The sequence below is a fragment of the Dasypus novemcinctus genome, chromosome 11, assembly GCF_030445035.2.
Source record: "Dasypus novemcinctus isolate mDasNov1 chromosome 11, mDasNov1.1.hap2, whole genome shotgun sequence".
NCBI classification, from domain to species: domain Eukaryota; kingdom Metazoa; phylum Chordata; class Mammalia; order Cingulata; family Dasypodidae; genus Dasypus; species Dasypus novemcinctus.
In genome coordinates this window covers 3,199,291-3,224,142 of record NC_080683.1, presented here as the reverse complement: position 1 = coordinate 3,224,142, position 24,852 = coordinate 3,199,291, and the positions used below count along the sequence as shown (strand labels likewise).

Genomic DNA, 24,852 nt, shown 5'->3' with positions numbered 1-24,852 from the left:
GGCGCGGCCGGTGGGGCGTGACCGCCCGTTGCGGGGAGCGGGGGGGGCGGGGGAGGCAGGTGCAAACACTTCATCCTTGGCAAGGGGTGCGGGGTGAGAGGAACCACGGAGGCTGAGGTCCTTGGCAAAATTACGGCGGGTTTTCCGGTGCCCTGCAGCCCGAGGGCCCAGCGCCCCGCCCGGAGTGGAGGAGGAGGAACCAGCGCTGCGGGGCCAGGGGCGGGGGTGGGGCCGTGACGCCGGCGGGGCGGGGCGGGCGGCAGGTGAGCCGCCAGGTCTCCCGGGCGCCAATCACTCGGGAGACAGCCATGGGGGGCCAGCAGGACGGGGACGAGGCCTACGGTGAGGCTTGGGGCGGAGGCCCCCGGACCCCGCGGAGGGCGGGGAGGGGTGGGCCTGGGCCCACTGCAGAGCAGGGGGTGCTGGGGGCCGGCTCCTGGGGAGGAGCTGAGGTCCCTCAGGGGAGGGCCGGGGAAACAAAGCCAGGATGGAAGGAGGCAGGGGGGCTGTCCCGGCGGCACGAGGGGATGGGGCGGGGAGCGCCCGGTGCTGCAGCGCCAGGACCGAGGCTGGGGGTCTGGGCCCCCGGGGGAGCAAGGTGCCCCAGAGCTGCCTGCTGGGTGTCACGTCAGGATTGGGGGGCCCGGGGCCGCGGGGCAGTTGGGGGGCCTGCCAGCTGGGGTCTCTGAGTGGCCGTGAGGGCTGGGGGGGATGATTCTGCTGGGGGTCGTGTGGGCCTGAGGTTTTGGGGAGAGGGGGTGGGGACCTGCCTTGGGGGGTCTCTGCAAGGGGGAAAGGAGTGCCTTGGGGTACCCTGAGGGGCGGGGGCCTTTGGGGGCTCCTCAGCGAGGGGCCTGGACTGTCTCCAGAACGGGAGGTGTGCCAGGGGTCCTGGAAGTGGGGGCCGGGGGCCTGAGGGCCTGCCTCCGTGGATCCCCGGGAGGAGCGGGGGGACGGCCTAAGGAGACTGGGAGTCTGGGGGTGTGCTTTGGAGGAGGGGACCCCTGAGTTTAGGGCCCCCCAGGGTGGGGCTTGCTTGGGGTTCGGGGAAGGGGCGGTGGGGGCGTCCCCGGCAGACTTCCTGGAGCGGTCAATCATTGACCTCATGTCCGCGCGCCTCGGCGGGGACAGAGTCCAGGGCACCTGGGGAGAGCGGACCCCACCCCTTCCAGCCTGCAGGCCAGCCCTGCGGCTCCTCTCAGCACCCACCCCGCCTGGCTGCCCGCCCCACCTCCGTGTGTGCTAAAGGAGGGCCGGGAGCCGGGCGCTTCCACAATCTCAACAGCGGGCTCAGGTGTCACCTGCCCGCAGCCCCGGGGGGCCCGGTGATCCAGGCCCCTTCTGGCCAGAGCCCCCTCCCTCCCCCCAGGACCAGCAAGGGCTAACCGCCTTTGGGCCCCGGTGTCTTTCTCAGGCTTGGGGCGGGAGGGTGGGAATGGACCTTCCAGGTGGGCTGGATCCACATGGCCCTGGGCAGGGTGTGGGAAGGTGGAAGCGTGAGGCTGGGGCCGGGAGCGCTGGAGGGACACCTGCAGGGGAGCGGGCCAGGGTGGGAGCACCGGCGCGGGCCTCCAGCTGGGAGCCGGAAACGGCCCTGCGGTCCGCCTGGGATGAGCCCACGCCCAGCTGCCCAGCAGACCTCGAGCCACCTGTCCTGCTCCCCCCAAACACTTGGGTAGGGTCCTGGGGTGGGGGGGACAGGAAATAGGGGAGAGAGCCTCCTCTCGGGGCCTCACCCCCCACACGCCTCCCTGTGCCCCCCAGGGAAACCCGTCAAATATGACCCCTCCTTTCGAGGCCCCATCAAAAACAGGTGAGTGTGGGCGCCGGGCTCGGGGGCCTTGCTTTTGCTTTGTCTTTGCCAAGCCATTGGTAAGAAGCCTGTAAAGACGAAAGGGAAGGACCCGCCCCGGGAGGGCAGTGCCCTTGGGGGGCTTGTCTGGGAGGGGGGAGAGGGCCCCCCGGGGGCTCTGGGGTGTCGGCGATACTCTATGGACCCGGGCGCTGGCCACACACGTGGGCGCTTGGTGAAAATTCATCCAGCCGAGTGGGAGTTGGGCAATTTTCTGTATTAAACTTCAGAAGAAAGGTCACCCACCTAAGAAAAGTTGTTTTTCTTTTTAAAACCTCCTGGGGAGCAGATGTGGCTCAGTGGTCGAGCGCCTGCCTCCCATATACAAGGTCTAGGGTTCAATCCCCGGTACCAGCTTAAAAATAAATAACCTGATCCCCACTCTTCACTCCTCCCCCACCGACGCTGCAGCCCATGACCCCCCCCAGACACCGCCCCCACCATGCCCTCCCCTCAAGGCCCCCCCAGCTCAGACCTGCCGTTCCCTCCCAGGGGCTGCACAGATGTCATCTGCTGTATCCTCTTCCTCGTCTTCATTCTGGGTTACATCGTGGTGGGGATCGTGGGTGAGTTTCCAGCGGCCCAGAGCGCGTGCCAGGGCTGGGGCAGGGGGCTGCCGTCCCGGGAGGGGCCGCGCCAGTGCCGCCCTCAAGCCCGCCCCCTCCACTGATGTGTCTGTGCGTCTGTCTCCAGCCTGGGTGTATGGAGACCCCCGCCAAGTCCTGTACCCCAGGAACTCCACGGGGGCCTACTGCGGCATGGGGAGCAACACGTGAGTGTGGGGAGGGGGCGGGGGGACACAGCGAGGGGGGGCCAGCGGCGGGCAGGGGACCCCCGCCCTCGGGCTCCAGACCCTGTCCACGCTCTTTCCCACCTTTTCCCCATGGTTCCCTCCGCCCCCACATCCAGCCAGTCCACGCTGAGAGGCCTCCGTTGCTGGACATTAGCTTCTGAGTAAACCCCCAGAACCGGCAGGCGGTGTGGCGTCACGTTCAGCACAGGGGCTTTCGGAGTCCGGAGACTGGGCTGGTGTTTGAGTCCCTGCCTGGGCTTTGTTTGGCTGTGTGGCCTTGGGCAGTTACCTAACCTCTCTGAGCTTTGATTTCCTCCTGGGAAAGGCAAGGTGGTTCCAGGGGTCAGTCAGTACGACAAGCCGGCACTTAGATCCCTTACTCCGACGCTCAGCTCGTGGCTGGGTACTTCTGCAGTGAGAGGTTGAGTGACTCGCACGAGGCCGTGCAGCCGGCGATCGGGGTGATTCGGCTGGGTTGTGCGGCCCAAGGCCTCTGGACGCCAGCCGCTGGGGACAGCTTCCCGGAGGTCCATCCCCATGCCCCCTGCGGCCCCCCCCCCCCCGCCCAGGCCCTGAGGTGCGCCCTCCCCTCCCCCGCCCGCAGGGACAAGCCCTACCTCCTCTACTTCAACATCTTTAGCTGCATCCTGGCCACCAACGTCATCTCGGCCGCTGCGAACAACCTGCAGTGCCCCACCGCCCAGGTCAGAGCCCGCCCCCGCGCCCGCCCCGGCCTCAGGGCCAGCCCCTGAGCGCGCTCTCTGCCCCAGGTGTGCGTGTCCTCCTGCCCGGCGGAGCCCTGGACGGTGGGGATGGACCAGTACTCGCGGACGGTCGGGGAGGTGTTCTACGCCGCCGACAGGAACTTCTGCCGGCCAGGCGTGCCCGCGGACACGGTGAGCGGCCCCGCGTCGCTGTCCCCAGAGGGCCCGCGGGGTGGGGAGGGCATCTTTGGGAGACCGTCCCCAGGTTGGCTCTCCTGGGGGTGGGGGGCACTCCCTCCGGTGCTGCCCCTGCTTCTCGTCTCTCACCTCGCTCTGTGTCTGTGTGTCTGTCCTTTCCCACCTCCCCCAGCCAGTGCTGAAGAGCCTGCAAGAGGAGCTCTGCCCCGCCTTCCTCCTCCCCTCCACTCCAGGTGAGGAGCGGGCGTTCCTGCCCCAGGCGTCAGCCCGGCCTATGTTGTTATTGCTCAGATGTGGAAACGGGCCCAGGAAGGTGGGATCACACAGCTTGTCGGCCGCAGCCCTGGGGCCGCTGGCGCCTGTCCCCCTCTCGGGCCCCTGGCTCTCCTCTCTGCTGTGTGACCTGCAGGCAGCTCATCCGTGTTTCCTGGGCGCCTGCTCTGTGCCAGGGGGAAGGAAGGTGGCCTGTAGGTGGGGGAGCGCAGGGACGCTCGCCTGAGAATCCATGGGAACACCCGTGGGCAATCTGCGTCCACACCCACACGTTCACCGCACCAGGAGGGGAAGGTTGTTCATGCCAAGGGTGCAGGGGAAGGGGGCTGCCAGGCGGGGTCGCACTTCACTTTTTTTTCCCCCCCCGTATACTCTTCTTTCCAACAGTCAGTAGTTTTTTTCTTGGAAAATGTTTTTTTAAATTATTGCCTGAGAGAGGACATTCTGTTCTGAATGGAAGTACAGTAGGAAGTGCCTCAGATGAATGGGCCAGAGTGGGAGAGCTCGGGGTTCTAATTCTGGCGCTTTCTAGCCATGTGGTCTAGGGCCGGTTCCTCGGGCTTTCCGCTCCTACTTTCCACCTTTTAGATCAGAATGTGGATGCTAAAGCAAGCCTGCCTGGCAAATTTGTTGTGAGGGTGGAGGTAAGGGCTTCTCTGGGCCTGTCGCAGGTGTCACGGGAGGAGGGCGTGGGCTGATGAGGCTTCCTGGAGGGTGGGACAGAGCTCCTGCTGAATGGAAAGTAACGGGCGGGCGGGGAGCGGATGCGGCTCAAGCGGTTGAGCTCCCACACGCCAGGTCCCGGGTTCAGTCCCCGTTGCCTCCTAAAAATAAACAATAATCAAACAAGAAAACCAACTCAGTTTGTTGACGTGGCTCAGTGGTTGAGCGGCTTCCCACATAGCAGGTCCTGGGTTCAATTCCTGGCCCCGTAACCTCAAAAAACAGTGATGGACGGGATGTCTGCAGCAGGGGCAGCACTCGGAGGCACCAGCAAGGGCAAACCTACAGCTGTGCGGGGAAGGGCGGTGCTCCGGGGCGCCTGGGGGAGGGGGCTCTGTGGCCAGGGCGGGGCCTCTGGACAGCAGGGTGGCCTGAAGCCCTCGAGGATGAGGGCTGCGCATGGCGTGGCCTCCCTGGGCTGGGGGGGCCAGGCTGGCACGTGTGCACACGATAGTCGGGGCCAAGATGGCGCTGGGGGCCACGGGGGGCTGGGGAGGGAGGGGGCCATTGAGAGACAATGGAGGAAGAGTGGCTTGGGCTCCGCAGGGCAGGGGCCCCTGTCCAGGGGCAGAGCCCATCTCCCCGTCCCCCCTCCCCCACGGAGGGCACTGTGGTCTGTGGTGGGGGCCAGAGAACGAGGCAGCCCCGGGCCCTCCCACCCAGCGCCCTCTGCCTCACCTGTTCTCTCCCGCCAGCCCTGGGCCGTTGCTTCCCATGGGCCAACAGCACTGTGCCCGAACTCCCAGGAATCACCGGCAACATCTCCCAGGGCATCAGGTGGGCCTCCCTGCCCACACCCCTCCCCTCCCTGCCCACCCCAGCCCCTCCCTGCTGACCCCAGCCCCTCCCTGCCCACACACCCCCTCCCTGCTCACCCGAGCCCCATCTGAGCCAGTATCTCTCCAACAGCGGCCTTCTTGACACTCTCAATGCTCGTGATATCAGTGTGAAGATCTTTGAAGATTTTGCCCGATCCTGGTATTGGATCCTTCTGTGAGTCCTCAGATTCCCGTACCTTCCCGTCCTCTTCCCCTCCCTGATTCTCCGTCCTCTAGCCCAGTGTCTAAAACAGAGACTTCAGACAGGGGAGGAAGAGCTGGCGCTCAGAATGGACCCCAAGCCCAACAGGATTTGGATATGGGGGGTGTGAGGAAAAGCACGGGGCGGGGGTGGGCTATGAAAGGGGACAGGCGCAGGGGCCCCTCACCTCCCGCACCCGCCCGCAGCGCCCTCGGCGTGGCCCTGGTCCTGAGCCTGCTGTTCATCCTGCTTCTGCGCCTGGTGGCCGGGCCCCTGGTGCTGGTGCTGATCCTGGGGGTGCTGGGCGTGCTGGCCTACGGCATCTACCACTGCTGGGAGCAGTACCGCCAGCTGCGGGACAGGGGCGCCACCATCTCCCAGATCGGCTTCACCACCGACCTCAGCGCCTACCAGAGCGTGCAGGAGTCCTGGCTGGCGGCCTGTGAGGACCCCCGGCGCCCGCCCCGCCCCCCAGGGCCGCCCCTCCTCGCCCCCCTGCAGGGCCCACCCCATGCCCGCAGGGCCGCCCCCCGCCCCCTGCACTCCAGCCCCCCCTGCGCCCCCCCACCCCCCCGCACACCTGTGTCGCCCCACAGGCCCGCCCCGGCCTGACGGCCCCCCTCCCCACCCCCTGCACGCGGCCCACCCCCCCACCCCCGTGCAGGGTCGCCCCCGCCCCCCCCACACCCGCCCCCTGCACGCGGCCCACCCCCCCACCCCCCACACCCGCCCCCTGCACGCGGCCCACCCCCCACCCCCGTGCAGGGTCGCCCCCGCCCCCCCACACCCGCCCCCTGCACTCCAGCCCCCCCTGCGCCCCCCCCCCCCCCCGCACACCTGTGTCGCCCCGCAGGCCCGCCCTGGCCTGACGGCCCCCCTCCCCGCCCCCTGCACGCGGCCCACCCCCCACCCCCCACACCCGCCCCCTGCACGCGGCCCACCCCCCCACCCCCGTGCAGGGTCGCCCCCGCCCCCCCCACACCCGCCCCCTGCACGCGGCCCACCCCCCCACCCCCCACACCCGCCCCCTGCACTCCAGCCCCCCCTGCGCCCCCCCCCTCCCCCGGCACACCTGTGTCGCCCCACAGGCCCGCCCTGGCCTGACGGCCCCCCTCCCCGCCCCCTGCACGCGGCCCCCCCCCCCGTGCAGGGTCACCCCGGCTGATCCCCCCCCCCCCCCCCCCCGCAGTGATCGTGCTGGCCGTGCTGGAGGGCGTCCTGCTGCTGCTGCTCCTCTTCCTGCGGCAGCGCATCCGCATCGCCATCGCGCTCCTGAAGGAGGCCAGCAGGTCGGGGCCGGGGAGCGCGAGGGCGCGCCGGGGCAGGGGGGCGGCCCGGGGGCGGGGCGCGCGAGGGGCGGGGCGCCCCGAGGAGGAGGACCGGCCCAAATCGAGCTTGTGCGCACGTCGGTCAGGGGGCGATGAGCCCCCACCTGGCGGGGTCGTGGGGACGGACGAGGCGGCTCTGCTGGCCCTGGCTCCGGGAAAGCCCCCGCTGAGGGCGGTCGCGGCGGCAGCTGCGCCCTCGTGGCTGGTGGCGGCGACGGCAGGAACCCGCAGAGAAGCGGGACTCAGCGCCCAGGACCCCTCCCGTCCACGGGAGGCCACTCTGCGGGGGCCTCTCACCCCGAGGCTGCACCCCGGTGGCTTCTCGGTGACTCAGGGGAAGATCCCTCGAGTCTGATGTATTCAATTCAGCGCATTCAGTGAGCGCCTCCTGTATGCCCGGCCCTGCGCCGGGTGCTGGGGACACAGAGAGGGGACAGGGGCGCTGCCCCGCTTGCCCGCGGCCGGGGGAGGGGGCCGGCTCGGCGAGGCGGGGGTCAGCCGCTGAGAGCAGGGGCGGGGCGGGCGCGGCCGTGCTGGTGACGGCGCCGCCTCCCTGCAGGGCCGTGGGCCAGATGCTGTCCACCATGTTCTACCCGCTGGTCACCTTCGTCCTCCTGCTCGTCTGTGTCGCCTACTGGGCCATGACCGCTCTGTATCCTTTGCCCTCTGGCCGCGCCCTCCCAGAGCCCTGGGGGTGGGGCAGGGCAGCACTTGGCCAGACCGGGAAGAAGGCGCCCTTCCCGGGCAGGCGCGCCCTGACCTGGGCTTGGCGCTGAGACGGGCACGGCACAGCCCGGCTGCCTTGGCAGGGAGCAACCCGCCTAGGGGCCCGGAGCGGCCCTGGGGAGAGGCCCCCGGGGAGCAGCCTGCGGGCACGGGGCCACGCTTTCCTTGACGCCCTCCGGGTACCTGGCCACGTCAGGACAGCCCCAGTACGTCTGGTGGGCGCCCAACGCCAGCCTGCCCGGCTGTGAGAACACGTCACTGAATACGTCGTGCGACCCCATGGTGAGGGGCGACGGGGTGGGCGTCCAGTGGGGCTGAGGGGGCCTTAGAGGCCGACCGGTCCAGATCTCTCATTGTTCAGAGAGCCTGAGGCCCAGAGAGGGCAAGGGGCTCCCTCCAGGCCACACAGCCAGCCCCAACAAGAGCCAGAAAGGGAGCCAGCCCGGTGCTACTGTGTGGGGAAGGAAACTGAGGCTGGGAGAGGAGGCAAGGTGTGCCCAGGGCGGGGTGGGGGGAGCTGGGGACCAGAACTGACCCCACCCCTCCCTGGGCCCTCCCATGGTCAGGACAATTAGCCCCCTACTGGACCCTCTGCCCCTCACCTTCTGTAAAGGAGCTACTGTTAAGACCTGTCCCAGCAGGTAGCCGAGAAGCTCGACTCCTTAGGCACAGAAAGTGCTTAGGAATGCCTCTTGCCCGACGAGGGCTTGATCAAGTGCGATGGGGTTTTTAAGCCTCTCTCCCTGGGAGCAGAGCCTTCGGTGCCCCAGCCGGTAGGCAGATGGGCACGCCCTGGGGGCGCCTGGACAGGAGCTGTTTCCCTGCAACCCCGCCCCCCAGCCCCGAGGTTCCCAGGAGTGGCAGGAACACCGACTGCTGGGGATTTGCTGTCAGCCGTCATGTGACCACCGCACCTGAGCTGGGGCTCCAGCCCCACTCTGCACAAAAAAGGAAAGGAGAGGGCAGGTGTGGCTCAGGCAGTTGAGCGCCTGCTTCCCACGTGGCAGGCGCCGGCACCTCCTTAAAAACAGACAAACAAAACCACCACAGGCAAACAAGAAAACCGCCTCTGGGGAGCCCACGTGGCTCCCCCCGGGCGAGGCTCAGTTCCCGCAAGCCCACCCACTGCCTGGTGCAGGTGGGCACAGCCTCCCTGTGCTGGGCTGCAGGAGTGGAGACTGACGCAAGCCAGCAGGTTCACGCGCGGGTAGGTGGCCCAGTGATTTCCTTTGGACAAAATCCAAGTGTGCACCCGGCTTCAGCAGTTATCAAGATATCGGGCACATTTGCTGGAAAGGGTCATTTTCTATTTTCCTGTTGTTACTTTTTATTATGGATATTTTCAAACACATGCAAAGTAGAGAGAGGAAGCGAAGGCCTGTGCCCATTGCCCAGACTGCGCAACTCTCAACTTTCTGCTCTTCTGTGTCATCTGTCTCCCCACCCATCACCCGAAAAAAAGTTTTTCACTAGAGCCTTTTATTTATTTATCCCCACCCCCCCATGCTGCTGGCACTCGCTGTCAGTTCTGTTTTCATTCGCTGTGCACTGTCTTGTGTCTCTTCTGTCTACTCTGCTGCATCTTTCATTGTCTTTCCTGTCTTTTTTTTTTTTAAGATTTATTTATTTATTTATTTCTCTCCCCTTTCCCCCCCCCCCCCCGTTGTCTGTTCTCTGTGTCTATTTTGCTGCATCTTCTTTGTCCGCTTCTGTTGTTGTCAACGGCATGGGAATCTGTGTTTCTTTTTGCTGCGTCATCTTGCTGTGTCAGCTCTCCATGTGTGCGGCACCATTCCTGGGCAGGCGGCACTTTCTTTCACACTGGGCGGCTCTCCTTATGGGGCACACTCCTTGCACATGAGGCTCCCCAACGCGGGGGACACCCCTGCGTGGCACGGCACTCCTTGTACGCATCAGCACTATATGTGGGCCAGCTCCACACAGGTCAAGGAGGCCCGGGGTTTGAACTACGGACCTCCCATGTGGTGGACGGATGCCCTAACCACTGGGCCAAGTCCACCGCCCATTTTCCTGTCTTTTTTGTTGCACCATCTTGTGTCAGCTGCAGCACGGGCCAGCTGGCTTTCACCAGGAGGTCCCAAGAACCGAACCCAGGACTCCCCCATATGGTAGACAGGAACCCAATCTCTTGAGCCATACCCACTTTCCTCTAGAGCTTTTTAAGACAAATTCTGGACAGCGTGCCACCTCACCTATGTCAGGGTGGATCTCAACAGGCAGATTATTAAAAACACAACCCCTAGGCCACTGCCACACCCAACAAAACTAACAGAAATTCCTTAATACCCCCAACACCCAGTGTGTTTGATCCTGCTGGAAAGGGTTTTGGCTGGCGTTGCGGGGGCCACCCTGGGGGTCCCGGGGGTCTCCGAAGGCCCCCGCACGGCCTGCCCAGGGCCTCCTGGCTGAAGCAGGCTGGTTGCACTCGTGCCGTAGGGGAGCTGTCTGAGCCCGCTTTGAACCTGCAGGTGGACACTCCTGGAAGGAACACTCGCTCAGAGGCTGCCGCCGCCCCCTCCCGCGGCTCGGAGGCGGGGAGCTGGCTGGGAATGGGCAGAGGCCACGGCCCTGGGGTCCCTGAAGGCCAGGCCAGCGCTTACTCTGTCCCCACCCACCCCAGGCCCAGCCGGTGAACTCCTCGTGCCCAGGGCTGCTGTGCGTCTTCCAGGGCTACCTGTCCACGGGCCTGGTACAGCGTTCCCTCTTCAACCTGCAAATCTACGGTGTCCTGGGGCTCTTCTGGACCCTCAACTGGGTGCTGGCCCTGGGCCAGTGCGTCCTGGCTGGGGCCTTTGCCTCCTACTACTGGGCCTTCCACAAGCCCCGGGACGTCCCCACCTTCCCCCTGAGCGCGGCCTTCATCCGCACGCTGCAGTAAGCCCGGGGCGGGGCCTGGGGGTCTGTGAACGCGGGGGCGCCGGGGCCGGAGCCGCAGCTGACTGCCTCCCCCCTGCAGTTACCACACCGGGTCGCTGGCCTTCGGCGCCCTCATCCTGACCCTGGTGCAGATGGCCCGGGTGGTCTTGGAGTACATCGACCACAAGCTGAGAGGTGCGCCCGGGCCCGGGGCTGGGCGGTCGGGGCGGGGCCGGCGGGGCCCTGTGGGCCGACGCGAGCCCCCTTCCCCCAGGAGCCCAGAACCCGCTGGCCCGCTGCATCATGTGCTGCTTCAAGTGCTGCCTCTGGTGTCTGGAGAAGTTCATCAAATTCCTGAACCGCAACGCCTACATCATGGTGCGCCCCCCCCCCCCGAACCCTGCACGAAAAAGCCCCCCGCCCCGGCTCGGGCAAGCCCCCCGCAGGCAGGCTCTCACCTGTCCGCCCCTTCCAGATCGCCATCTACGGGAAGAATTTCTGCGTCTCGGCCAAGAACGCCTTCATGCTGCTGATGAGGAACGTCGTCAGGTCAGGCCGCCCCTGCCCGCGGCCGAGCTCGGCTCTCCACGCCTGGCCGGCCCCAGGCCCTGGGGCGCAGGCGCTCTGGGAGGGCCCCTGCGGGTTTAAGGACGGGCTGGCGCACCTTGGAATGTGGGCACTTTTTGTTGCACAGGCCCCGCCCCTGCCGGGCCTCTCACCCCCATCTCGCTCCACTCCCGAGCAGGGTGGTGGTCCTGGATAAAGTCACCGACCTGTTGCTGTTCTTCGGGAAGCTGTTGGTGGTCGGCGGTGTCGGTGAGCGCCCGAGCCGGGGGTGCGGGGGGCAGAGGGCCTGGGTGCTGGGCAGCGGAGGAGGTGAGCTCAGGAGCTGCGCCGACTCTGTCCTCTCCCGCAGGTGTCCTGTCCTTCTTTTTCTTCTCCGGCCGCATCCAGGGGCTGGGCAAGGACTTCGAGAACCCCCAGCTCAACTATTACTGGCTGCCCATCATGGTGACTCTTTCTCTGCCTCGGCCCCCCTCACCCCTACCCTACAATTCTCCCGAGGAACGCGGCAGCCCCGACAGGCCTTTTTTAAATTAATTGATTTATTTACTTATTTTATTTTTTAATGTTACATTAAAAAAATATGAGGACCCCATATACCCCCCACCCCCCTCACCCCACTCCTCCCGTAACAACCACCTCCTCCATCACCATGGGACACTCACTGCACTTGCCCCGGCGGGCCTTGTGTCTTCCAGACCTCCATCCTGGGAGCCTACGTCATCGCCAGCGGCTTCTTCAGCGTTTTCGGGATGTGTGTGGACACGCTTTTCCTCTGTTTCTGTGAGTGGCATCCCCAGCCGCCTCCCCCTTATGGTCAGGGACAGCTCAGGCTTTGGAGGGACTCAGTGCTTCTAGGAACAACAGGGCGCTAAGGAACCTCTTCTGACACCCTCAGGCCACGGGTTTGGGGAAGATGAGTGAGTCTCCGGGCTGGTGGGCTCTCCAAGGAAGGAACACTGTCCCCCAAGAAAATCTAGGCTGGAAGTTAGCCTTAAGAGAGACTTCCCTGTAGGTTCCTCTAATGAGAGGGGACTTGCCTTACCCTACCGTGTACATTTATTGAAGGCTTAGTATGTCTCAGGCTCTGGCCAAGTAATTGACGTGCCTTTTTTCCCCCTGTTAATCTTCTACCACACTATGAAATAAGGGATCACTGACCCCACCTTACAGATGAGGAAACAGATGACATAACCTGCCCTGCTGGGTTATAAAACCTCTTGGGTGGTGCTGCTTGGATTCGAGTTTCCCAGTCCCTGGTTTCCCCAAGGGGTAGGGATGACACTCCGAGGGTCCACTCTGACCGGTGGGTCTTTCTCGCGACTCAGTGGAAGATCTGGAGCGGAACGATGGCTCCCTGGACCGGCCCTACTACATGTCCAAGAGCCTTCTGCAGATTCTGGGCAAGAAGAACGAGGTGCCCTCGGAGAAAAAGAAGAGGAAGAAGTGAGAGACCAGGCCCCCGCTCAGGGCTGCACCCCTCCTGTACAGCCGCCGAGCCCCACCTGATCTTCCAGAGCGCGATTTTGTAGTTTAAAAATTTTTATTAAAGATCGATATTTTGTTGTCTCAATAATCCTGCGACTTTCAATGCCTCCACACGCTCCCCTTTTTGTTCCCCGCGCCGGGCTCTTTAAAATCGGCCCCGCCCCTGTGACGCGACCGGAGGTCCCGGCCAATCAAAAAGCTGCTGTGGCGTGACGCGAGTCCCGTCTCCTGCTCAGCCAATCCGCGCCCGGCTCGGGTCACGTGCTCGGGAGCCTGCGGAAGGCCATTGACCCCGGGAGCTCCGGCGCGGGGGGCCCGGCGGGGGGCGGGGGGTCCGGGAGGGCCAATTGGAGCGGCGGCCGTGGGCGCGGGGGCGGGGCCGCGGAGCCTTTAAAGGGCCGGGCCGGGGTCGCGGCGGCAGCGGCCGCGGGGAGCCGAGGGGCGAGCGGCCCGGCGGGCGGGCGGAACCGGGAGCCGCGGAGCATGGGGCTCCGGGGAGGCCGCGGGACGCGGGGCTTTGCGGCCTTCCTCGCGGTGCTGCTGTCGCTGGCGGGGCCCGGGGCCGGCGCCGAGGACGACTTCAGTCTGGTGAGCGCGCCCCCTCGGGGCCCGCGCCTTCCGCTCTCCAGCCGCCGCCTCGCTCGCCCCCTGCCCCCGGGGCTCCCTCCCCCGCTCGGGCCCCCGCTCTGCTTTGGACTCCTCCGGGTTGCCTGGCTGTGGACCCCCAGCGCCCTCCCTGTCCCGGGGGTCCTGAGGAGGGGCCCCCGCCCCCAGGCCCCAGGCGCCGTCCCGCTGACCTGCCCTCCCCCCGGCCCAGGTGCAGCCCCTGGTGACCATGGAGCAGCTCCTGTGGGTGAGCGGCAGGCAGATCGGCTCGGTGGACACGTTCCGCATCCCGCTCATCAGCGTCACCCCGCGGGGCTCGCTCCTCGCCTTCGCGGAGGCCCGAAAATTGTCGGCCTCCGATATGGGGGCCAAGTTCATCGCCCTGCGGAGGTCCACGGACCAGGGTACCGAGATGCCTGCGCGGCAAGCGCAGGTGCAGGGATGGATGGACGGGGAGCCTGGGGGCATGGCGCCTTGGAGGGCTGGAGGCCTGGGACCCCCAAAGGTGGGAGACGTCTAGGAGGAGCAGGAGTTCAGGGTGGGTAACTGGAGATCGGGATTCCCAAGTGACTGAACATTCAGTCACCATTGCCTGAGCACCTATTATGCCAGGCACAACTCTAGGTTCTATGAGTAAGTACCCCACGGCCCCTGCTCTCCCAGGGCTCCCAGGCGATTGGGGGAAACCGCTAATAAGCATAATCTATAAGGAAAAGGACTTTTTGTGTGTCAAGAGGCAATAAATGCGATGGAGACAAACAAAATGCGGAGAGCGGTAATTGGAGGGACTGCAGTTTTAAAGAGGGGGCATGTAAGCAAAGACTCAAAGGCAGTGGAAGAGTGGGTGAGCCTGATGGAGGACGGTGCACAGGCGGAGGCCGGCCAGGGCACAGGAGGGGGTGGAGGAACGCGCGTGATCTGAGTGAGCAAGGGAAGAGAAGAGCGGAGAGGTGGGAAGGGCAGGTCTTGCGGGGCCCTGCGGCCGTTCCAGGGCCGGGGCTCCCTAGCCGGAAGCTGGAAGTGGACGGGTCGTGTGAAGGGCGCTCCGCCGGCTCACCCGCGCTCCTTCCCTTTTCTCCTCAGGCAGCACGTGGTCCCCCACGGCGTTCATCATCGATGACGGGGAGACCCCTGACGGGCTCAACCTGGGGGCGGTGGTGAGTGACGCGGACACAGGCGTGGTGTTCCTCTTCTACTCGCTCTGCGCCCACAGGGCCGGCTGCCCGGTGGCCTCCACCATGCTAGTGTGGAGCAAGGACGACGGCGTTTCCTGGAGCCCGCCCCGCAACCTCTCCCTGGAGATCGGCACCGAGATGTTCGCCCCCGGACCCGGCTCTGGCATTCAGGTGGCGGTCCTGGGAGATGGGTGGAGGGGCTGGGCGTTAGTCAGGGTTCTCCAGGGAAACAGAATCAGCGAGAGATGGGTCAGTAGTACGCGGTTCTGTTAGAGTCTCTCACGCAGCCGTGGGGAGGCACAGGTCCAGGTCCCGCAGGCAGGTGCAACCAGGGGCTGCAGTGAAAATCCAGTGAAGGCTCTTGACGAGTCCTGGGAGACGGTGGCTGTCCAAAGACAAGCTGGGAAATTCTCTCCGAATGCTGGAATCACTTCTCCTTTTAAGGCATTCAGCTAATTGGGTTAAGTGTCATTCATTGCTGATGGCAATCTCCCTGATGGATGTAATTATAACCAGATAGTTACAATTGACCCCTGCAGTAAAGTCAGTGGTGACTGAAGTCCATCAATGCCCTTGTATTAGTTAGCCCAGTGCTTGCTGGGCCAAAGAACTGGGCACAGTTACCCGGCCGAGTTGACACAATAGCCTCACTGTCACAGGCTGCCTGGTAGAGAGTCGAGGGACACCCCAAAACAGACTCCTTCCCAAGGGGAAGTTCGTAGGATGCCAGGTTTTCTGTCTTGAGTGGAATTCCAGGAAGAAAGAAACGTCCCGCTAGGGCAAGATGGAGCTTTGCCGCTGACTTCCCACTGGGGGTCCTTGGCAGGGCTGTGCTAGTCCATGTGGCACCTGTCGGCAGATTGGAAAAAGACCCCCCTTCTTCGGGGCAGCCGCAGGCCTGCGCACGGAGGGGTTAAGTACCGCGGGCACCCCTGCCTGCCCCCTCGTGCTTGCATGGCTGGTGTAGGCCTGGACACCCGAAGGAACTTATTCTGGAAAGATTGCTCCAGGGACTCGGGGAGCAAGCAGGCCTCCCACGGAGGAGGTGTGGCTCTCACAGCCCAGCCTGCGCTGGCTCCCTCTGACCCCCTGCTTCCCGCCCCACAGAAACAGCGGGAGCCTCGCAAGGGCCGGCTCATCGTGTGCGGCCACGGCACGCTGGAGCGCGACGGCGTCTTCTGCCTGCTCAGCGACGACCACGGCGCGTCCTGGCGCTACGGGAGCGGGGTCAGCGGCATCCCCTACGGCCAGCCCAAGCGGGAGTACGATTTCAACCCCGACGAGTGCCAGGTCGGCGCCTGGGGCGCTCCCCCGGCCACACTTCCCGCCCCGCCCTGCCCACCCTCCCTTGCTCCTCTCTGGACACAGGTGCTTGCCCTGTCCCCTCGCCGTGCCCCGCTGAGGTCCCTTCTCGGCCCCTCAGCCCTATGAGCTCCCAGACGGCTCGGTCGTCATCAACGCCCGGAACCAGAACAACTACCACTGCCACTGCCGGATTATCCTCCGCAGCTACGATGCCTGTGACACCCTGCGGCCCCGCGACGTGACCTTCGACCCCGAGCTCGTGGACCCCGTGGTGGCTGCGGGCGCCGTGGCCACCAGCGGCGGCATCATCTTCTTCTCCAACCCAGCCCACCCCGAGCTCCGTGAGTGCCCAGCGCTGGGGCCAGCAGGGGCGGCCTGCGTGCAGGAGGGGAGGGCCCGGCTGGAGACCCTCCTCGCCCCGACTCTCCCGCTCTCCCTAGGGGTGAACCTGACCCTGCGCTGGAGCTTCAGCAACGGCACCTCGTGGCAGAAAGAGACGGTGCAGCTCTGGCCTGGGCCCAGCGGCTACTCCTCCCTGGCAGCCCTGGAGGGCAGCGTGGGTGGGGAGGCCCAGGACCCCCAGATCTACATCCTGTATGAGAAAGGCCGGAACCAGTGCATAGAGAGCATCTCCCTGGCCAAGGTCAGCGTCTACGGAACGCTCTGAGCCGCCCCTGCCCCAGGGGGGCACGGCCTGGACCAGCCCTGAGGACCCGCGATCTGTGGCGAGGTCTGCCAGGGGTGCAGCTGCACCTTCCCTTAGGCTCTTAGCACTTGGCGAAAGGAATTCCTCTCTGACAGGAAATCACTCTTTAGGACTGAAAGCCTGGCTGACTCTCCCACACAGGAAGTTCCACCCTCACCTGGGAGCACTGCCCCTCCGCCCCCCCAGGTGGGGCCCCCCGACCCTCCCTGCCCCCAGGACAGCGGTTGGTCCTTTTCTTGGACGGGACCTGGGTGGGCCTGTAGAATCCGAACTCAGGGACTGGGGACTTGGGGGTGGGGGGACTCTGGCTTGGGGAGGGTTGGTGGATGTCCCGACAGGCTTCAGGGTAAATAACTAGGTGCGCCATCCCCCTTGATTGTTTGTGGATCAAAATATTTATAAACTTAAAAAATTTTAATGAAGGAGAATGAACATTGGTGAAGTCTCTGTTCTTCTGCCAATGCATATCAACGTGTCTGCTTTTCTCAGGTCTGCTTGTGAGGCTGGGCATGCGTTTGGGGGAGGGAGCCTGTGAAAATCCGACTGTGGCCAATCAAGCCCTCCTTTCCCTTGGACATTCCTCTGGATCACAGAAGACCGGGTTGCGCTTCACGCGCGTTTCGGGAAGTAGGAGGAGAAACCCCACAAGATGTTTACAAACCTGCTCTGTTTCATGCCTCTAAGATGGAGGAAGGGGTACTGCCCTCCATAAAACAGGGAGCAGGTTTTTAGCAGATTTGCAAAATGCACGGAAGAAGCCTCTCCCAGAGAAATGCTGTGCTTCCTGTGACAACCGGCAGGAGAAAACAGCACCCCCACCCTAAGGTAGGTGCTTGTGAAGACGAGAGCGTGGGCGGCCCGCGGGAGAGTGGGAGAGCCACGAGTTCCCTCCACGCGGAAGGGAAATGCGATGGCTGGATCAGATGTTAAGAAGGTAAGGCTGAGGGGTGAGGGCCACATCCGTTAGCAGTTAGAGGTTTGTTCTCCTTTCAGCTGCTTTTCTAAAAAACGTTGGGATAAGGCCGTCGGAACAGAAGAGGTGAAATAGGCCCACCTGGTCAAGTCATGGGGTAATTCCGTTATACTTTTTCCAGAATTTGTGGTTATTAATGTAATTTTTAAAATTCATAGACATTTTCAGAAACACAAAAGTAGGGAAGATAGCATCATGAGCTCCACATACCCAACACCCCGCTTTGGCAGTTACGAGGTGTTGCCACATTGGCCTATGTTCCTTTTTTCTTTTCATTTCCTTTGCTGAAATAGCTTAAAGAGAATTCCAGACCACATGATATTTGCTCTTACATTTTTTTTTTTAAAGATTTATTTTTTTTTATTTATTTAATTCCCCTCCCCTCCCCTGGTTGTCTGTTTTCTGTATCTTTTTTTGCTGCGTCTTGTTTCTTTGTCCGCTTCTGTTGTCGTCAGCAGCACGGGAGGTGTGGGCGGCGCCATTCCTTGGCAGGCTGCACTTTCTTTCGCGCTGGGCGGCTCTCCTTACGGGGCACACGCCTTGTGCGTGGGGCTCCCCTACGCGGGGGACACCCCTGCATGGCAGGGCACTCCTTGTGCGCATCAGCACTGCACATGGGCCAGCTCCACACGGGTCAAGGAGGCCCAGGGCTTGAACCGCGGACCTCCCATGTGGTAGACCGACGCCCTAACCACTGGGCCAAAGTCTGTTTCTCTGCTCTTACATTCTTAACATATGTTTCTCTTTTTTTGAACAAACAGGCCATAATGCCATTTTGCACCAAAACACAATAATTAATGTGGTATCTTCTAGCACCTAGTTGATATTCAAATTTCACTAAATGTCCCAAAAATGTCGTTTGCAGTTCATATGTTCAAATCAGAACACCAAGAAAAATCTACACATTGTAGTTTGATGTCTTTTTTGAGGTACCAGGGTTGGGGATTGAGCCGGGACCTCATATGTAGGAAGCCAGGGCTCAACCACAAGCCACACTGGCTCCCCTGAGTTGGTTTTTTCTTTTTTCTTTCTTTTTTAAGATTTTATTTCTCCCCCCGCATCCCCACCCCGACCCCCATGTCTATTTGCTGCGTGTTCTTCTTTGTCCGCTTCTCTTGTTGTCAGCGGCGGGAGAATCTATGTTTCTTTTTGTTGCGTCATCTTGTTGTGTCAGTTCTCCGTGTGGGCGGCGCCATTCCTGGACAGGCTGCACTTTTTTCACGCTGGGTGGCTCTCCTTACGGGGCGCACTCCTTGCGCGTGGGGCTCCCCTACGTGGGGGACACCCCTGCGTGGCACAGCACTCCTTGCGCGCATCAGCACTGCGCATGGGCCAGCTGCACATGGGTCAAGGAGGCCCAGGGTTTGAACCGCGGACCTCCCATGCAGTAGACGGACGCCCTAACCACTGGGCCAAGTCCGCTTCCCTTGTTTTTTTTTCATTTGTTTGCTTGTTGTTTGTTTTTTTGCTTTGTTTTTAGGAGGCACCAGGGACCAAACCTGGGACTGCCCGTGTACGAAGCAGGTGCTTAACCCTTGAGCCACGTCAGCTCCCTGGTGTCTCTTAAGCCTCTTTAATCTATAGTCCCACTTCCTTGCCTTTTTTTTTTTTATGCCATTAATGCAGAAACAGGCTCATTTGTCCCACGGGCATCTCTCTGCCTGTGTGTGCTTGTCCGAGTGCCTCTGAGCTTCCTCCACTGTTGTATTTCCAGTTATCACGCCTCTGGAGGCTGGGCTGGCTTCGGCCTCCACCCTGGGGCGGGGGGCGAGGCCTTGGCGGGCACCCCCTGCTCTCCGTGCAGCAGGCATCTCCGTGCAGCGCAGCGAGGTGGGAGTGCAGGCGCGCAGCTTCCTCCCTGGGAAAGCCCCGTCAACCTTTCACCTCACAGCTTCCTTCACAGGTGGATTTTGTCCGAATAAATCATTTCCTGAGGGGTCACAAGAGGAGTGATTTAGAAGTCCCAGCGTTTCCCTATGGAGGAGAGCCTCGCCTCGTCGGGGCCGCTGGCGCCCTGCACCCGGCGGCCTGGGAAAGCCCGGGGCCACCCCTCGCGGTGTCTCCGGGTGGGGTGCCATCCATGGCCTCCGTCCGCCCAGTGTTCCCTCGCCGGGGTCGCACGGAGGGGCAGGAGCCCGGGGCCCGCAGGGGGGAAGGCGCGTGCGGTCTGCAGAGCCCTCGGTGGGTAAACAGCGAGGACGAGCGGGCCTCGGGCGGGCGCCGCAGCGCGAGGGCGCGTGCACATCCGGGCCTCGGGCTGGGCGCTGCAGCGCGAGGGCGCGTGCACATCCGGGCCTCGGGCTGGGCGCCGCAGCGCGAGGGCGCGTGCACATCCGGGCCTCGGGCTGGGCGCTGCAGCACGAGGGCGCGTGCACATCCGGGCCTCGGGCTGGGCGCCGCAGCGCGAGGGCGCGTGCACATCCGGGCCTCGGGCTGGGCGCCGCAGCGCGAGGGCGCGTGCACATCCGGGCCTCGCGGCGGCCATCTTATTCCTGGGGAGGCGCGAGAAGCGGGTGAGCGAGACCCCAAGGGCCGGTGGTGCGCTCCGCGGCGTGGGCAGGTCCACTGGGCAGGAGGGGGCCGCGTGGGGGGGGGGGCTGCTCTAAGGCGGGCCCCTGGGACCCCGCGCAGGCCGCAGGGCCGCCCGGCTCGGGTGAGGAAGCAGGAGCAGCTGCCGGCGCGCTGAGGGAAGGGTCTCAGGGAGAGCGTCCCCGCAGGAGGAGGTCCCGTCCCAGGAACCCACTACCCGCAACGCTGCGCCATGCACCTGCGCGTCTTGGCGCCCCCGCAGCGCCGGCACCCCGCGGCTGCTCGGGGCGCCAGCTCCTCTAGGGCGGGGTCCCTGCGTGGGCAGCACTCCCTGGGACATAGTGGCCCCCCCCAGACCTGCCGAATCAGGAACTCGGGGGGCCCCACAGCTAGCCTGTCCAGCGGGCCCCCGGGTGATTCTAGAGCGCCTTCACTCCGCAAGCCTGTTAGAGCTCTTGACTTATTTTCTAAGGACGCACCGGGGATTGAACCCAGGACCTCGTACATGGGTAGCAGGTGCTCAACCACTGAGCCACATCCGCTCCCCAGGGAGGGTTTTTTTTTTTTTTCATTTCCTTGTATTGTTTTTAGGAGGTAGAGGAAATCGAACCCAGGACCTCATATCCAGGAAGCAGGCGCTCACCCACTTCAGCGACATCGCTCCCCGCTTGACTGTTAAATGAGTTCTGGTTTCCAGCTGGTGTGTGTTACATGTCAAGGGTGCGGAAAAGGTTGGGCAATTTTTTTTTTTTTAATGTAAAGGAAAGATCAGGAGGAAGGAGATTGGCAAGGGGAAGGTGAGGTTCTTATCTGTAAAAACTGGACGAAGAACGCTTTGGGAATAGGGGCAGCGGGCTCGCGGCCACATCCCAGCCGAGCAGTTTCGGCCCTGGCGCTCCGGGCGGTCCTCCCCTCGACCCCTCTGGTGAGGAATGCTCGGGCTCTGCGCGCTGGGGACTTCCCAGGCTGCCCCTGGAACAAGGAAAAGATAACAGCTAACACTGACGGAGCCGCAAATACCAGGGGCCAGGCGCGAGCACGGGACTTAACCAATTCAGTCCTCGTTACCAGGAAGAGTAGAAGAAAAAAAGTATAGGAAGGAACTTCCGAGACAAAGGCTTGGACTTCTTTTTGACCAGAAAAAAAAAAAAAAAAGACTCAATTGATGACGATGAAAGGACAGCTTTTCCCTTTCCTAATATTCCGAATAGAATATTTTTAAAGCAGTTTTATTGAGATAAATTCACATACCATACAATCTAGCCTAAGTGCACAACCAATAGCTTTTAGTATAATTACTGTTGTGCATTCATCACCACACAAAAAAATTTAAAACAATTCCATTACTCCAAAAAGAATATTTTTAAAGGCACATTTTTAGTGCGAGGTTAAGCAGGCAGGAAAGTAAGAGAAACGCTCAAAATCTGTGCGGCAGTTTGAGATTATTTTATGAATCTCAAAAAGAAAGATTGTGTTTGTAATCTCTTCCTCTGAATGTGATACTCTTTGGTTACATTAAATTCCGTTGAGAGGTCTTTGATCAGATTACTTGATAAGATCAATTTAGGACTTTTGATTGGACTGTGAGGCATGACTCAGATTGTCCCCGCCCCCTTCCTGTGTCTGATATAAATGAAAACACAGACACAGGAAACGGAAGCCTGAACATTTGATTCTGCAATGTGAGAGAGAGGACTGCAGGAAAACAGAAGCCCCTGAGAGGCTCAAAGAGGCCATGCCCACAGAGCAGCTCAAGAGGAGACTGGGAAGTGGATGTGGCTCAAGCGATTGAGCTCCTGCCTGCCACGTGGAAAGTACCCGGTTCAGTTCCTGGTGCCTTCTAAAGAAGATGAGCAAGATAGCGAGCTGACGCATCGGGCTGGTGCGGCAAGCTGATACAACAAAATGATGCAACAAGAGATATAAGGAGAACAACATAGTGAGAAACACAACAAAGTAGGGAACAGAGATGGCTCAAGCTATTAGGTGCCTCCCTCCCACATGGGAGGTCCTGGGTTTGGTTTCCCATGCCTCCTAAAAAAAGAAGATGAGCACACAATGAACAGTGAATGCAAACAATGAGGCGGGTAGGGAGAAATAAAAAAATCAATCTTAAAAAGAGTGGCCGTCAGGCCTGGAGAGGAAGGCTGTGGCCTCGCAGAGATGGGCAGCAATCTTGCTTTGCCACGTGTCCACACAACAGAATCAACAGCAGCTGGCTTTGGTGAGACAGTACCTCTTGTGGTGGCCTTGGAACTGAAAGGCTTACCCCAAATAAGTCACTTTTATAAGAGGCAACCCGTTTCTGGTACTTTGCATCAGCAGCCCTTTGGCAAACTAACACAGACTGTAAATGATAGGAAGCAGGAATCCAGCAAAGCAAGTGAGCCTTGGCGGTGCCTAAATCAGGCTTTCAGTGGATCCCACTTTTGCAGGCCAGGAGACAAACGAGGGGCCTGTGAAGGGTTGGGAGTTAAATAAGACACACACACCCCCAAGAAGGACTTGAATGAGGCACTCGTGTAGGGTGCAAAATTTAAGATGTCCCCAAATCAAGATAAATAATATTTCAAAGCAATATTTTTAAAAATCAAATTGGCAAACTTCAACTGAATGGCGTGCTGCCTCTTTATGTAAATAAGGTTTCAGAAGGCCACATCGTTGGTGGGTGAACTAGAGAGCGGCAGTACCACTGCTGGCCTCGGTATTTGTTCTGGATGGAGCAGAAGAAAAAAAAGAGAAAAAGGAAGGAAAATATAACAGAAACCATCCCCAGAAAACTAACACTGGGGAGCAGGTGTAGTTCAGTATTTGGGCACCTGTTTCCCATGTATGAGGTCCTGGGTCAATCCCTGGCACCTCCTTTAAAAATAAAATAAAAATTAAAAAAGAAAACTCCTAACAAATTTCACACTCGTGTGGGATTGGGGCCAGAAATCACATTTCCCACGATCCCCAAATCTGCAAGCTGAAAATTCAGTGTTTTTTAATGGGCTCATTAGCTGAATAATAAGATTGGAAAGCTGGAACAAAGCTCAAAGGTAAATTAATCCAAATCATTTACAGGTGAAAGACTTGTGGCTAAGAGAGGTGACCGTGACTTTGTCAAAGTCACACCTCCAGTTGGCACAGGCTGGGCTTGGACTCTGCCCACACTGCTGTCCTTGTGACGCTGGGACACCTTAAGCTTGCTTACATTTCACCGTGACGCCACAGTGCTCGGGTGGCTGAATAGCAAGTGAGACGTTTGTGAAATTTATGATTTCAGGTGAAATATATTGAAGGGGTAAAAGGGAAGGGCTCTGGTTATAGCTCTTGCCTTTATTTATTTATAAACAAATCAATTTCATTGGTACATATTAAGAAAGCATGCAGTTCATCCAAAGGGTACAATTAATGGTATTTGGTATAATCACATAGTTGTGCATTTATCACTTCAATCATTATTACAGCATTTTCAACAATAATAATAAACAAGAAAATTCTTCACCTCTCAATCTCTCTCTGTTTCCCCTGCTGTACATAACTGCTATTTCTGCTCTTGCCATTTGTAATGAGCCTTTTGGGGGGGGGGCGGTGCGGGGAACTCAAGATTGTGGAAGGATGGATATCAACTCTGAAGCTCAATATTGAAACTCAATCCAAGACTAAAGCCATAGAAGCATTCCCACTACATCCTGTAATTCAACACAATGTCCTAAAATCTGATTTTTAGCCACAGTGAAAAATTGACTGGCTTGTAGGTAGCCTGACAGAAGCAAGAGTAACTATCTGCTACTGACTGTGAAAATCTCACTGGGGAAATGAATGCAGTGTTCAGAGTTTAATGTGTTGTAAGTGGGAGAGAACGTGACCTTAAATAAAGATTTTCAAGCTTATTTTTGAAAATTTTGTAGTGATACCAGATCATAAACTCAGTGGTGAGTACATGATGTTAAATTATATATAAACTTTATATATATACTTTGTATATCTTATATGCCTCACAACAAATAAAATAGAAGGAAAAAGGTAAGTGGAGACTTCTCAATAAGAATATAGAGAGGGAAGCAGATGTGGCTCAAGCAATTGGCCTTCTGCCTACCACATGAGAGGTCCTGAATTTGGTTCCCAGTGCCTCCTAAAGAAGATGAGCAAGACAGTAAGCTGATGCAATGGGCTGGCACAGCGAGCTAATGCAACAAGATGATGCAACGAAGAGACACAACGAGGAAACACAATGAGAGACGCAACAAGCAAGGAGCACAGGTGACTCAGTGATTGAGCAGATCTCTTCCACATGGGAGGTCCCAGGTTCAGCTCCCAGTGCCTCCTAAAGAGAAGACAAACAGACACAGAGAGCACACAGCAAATGGACACAAAGCAGACAGCGAGTGCAAACAACGAGGGGGATGTAAATAAAATCTTTAAAAAATGATAGAATCAAAGAAAGTGGTGTTCAGAGCATATGATCCAAGCATACATCAGGAGAGCATTGGAGGGAGGGGTGAAGATTTGTAATCAGCCTTTTACTTCTGGATCTTAAGCCAACTTAACTTTGCTATGTTCCTATCAGTTAACCAATTTATAAGGAACACGAATTGTTTGGCTTCTAACAAGCTTGATTCTGATATTCAGAATCCTTAGAAATGTTTGGATGTCCAACATTTGGGAAGATAGAATTCACCAGAGGTGCCCAGTACAGAGCAAAGCAAGGGAACTAACACTGGTTCACAGGGATCGTGCCAACCCCAGCACCAATACCTTGGTCAGGTTTCTAACAGGAGAGGCCAGAGGAAGTCCAGTGTCTCCATGTGTCTGGATTTCAACACAAGGTCACAGAGCCCAGGAAATTCCTGGACCTGGGTTTACAGAATGGCAAATTCATTTCCTGCCATCAGAGGAAACTTTGACACCAACTCCTTACCTGGAATATTATAATTAAAGGAAAGAATGAGACATTTATCCTGGCTTTGTAGTAGGAACAGTTCAGGTTAAAGTACCAGTTGATGAGATTATTTTCTTATTAATTT

At 60.2% G+C, this 24,852-nt stretch overlaps 2 protein-coding genes and 1 long non-coding RNA gene across 3 annotated transcripts; 2 read left to right on the top strand and 1 right to left on the bottom strand.

The window, feature by feature from the left end:
* Window positions 1–258: 258 nt before the first annotated feature.
* Window positions 259–12,634, top strand: SLC44A4 (solute carrier family 44 member 4). The gene is made up of 21 exons (XM_058306520.1): window positions 259–342; window positions 1,765–1,813; window positions 2,345–2,418; window positions 2,546–2,624; window positions 3,250–3,349; window positions 3,416–3,541; window positions 3,720–3,780; window positions 5,239–5,320; window positions 5,453–5,536; window positions 5,770–6,005; window positions 6,753–6,852; window positions 7,451–7,546; window positions 7,800–7,899; window positions 10,259–10,512; window positions 10,595–10,689; window positions 10,769–10,872; window positions 10,970–11,043; window positions 11,240–11,310; window positions 11,411–11,505; window positions 11,757–11,841; window positions 12,387–12,634. Exons 1-21 carry the CDS (start codon window positions 309–311, stop codon window positions 12,506–12,508), a joined length of 2,121 nt encoding a protein of 706 aa, XP_058162503.1. The 5' UTR covers window positions 259–308; the 3' UTR covers window positions 12,509–12,634.
* Window positions 4,372–5,867, bottom strand: LOC131280354 (uncharacterized). Its single transcript, XR_009187842.2, has 4 exons — window positions 5,751–5,867; window positions 5,419–5,618; window positions 4,757–5,031; window positions 4,372–4,644 (listed from the first exon to the last, which is right to left on the bottom strand). It is a non-coding gene; the product is annotated as an uncharacterized lncRNA (long non-coding RNA).
* A 329-nt stretch (window positions 12,635–12,963) lies between the features above and the next one.
* Window positions 12,964–16,775, top strand: NEU1 (neuraminidase 1). Its single transcript, XM_004452374.4, has 6 exons — window positions 12,964–13,134; window positions 13,364–13,556; window positions 14,236–14,498; window positions 15,435–15,617; window positions 15,751–15,973; window positions 16,073–16,775. Exons 1-6 carry the CDS (start codon window positions 13,030–13,032, stop codon window positions 16,297–16,299), a joined length of 1,194 nt encoding a protein of 397 aa, XP_004452431.1. The 5' UTR covers window positions 12,964–13,029; the 3' UTR covers window positions 16,300–16,775.
* The last annotated feature ends 8,077 nt before the right edge of the window (window positions 16,776–24,852 follow it).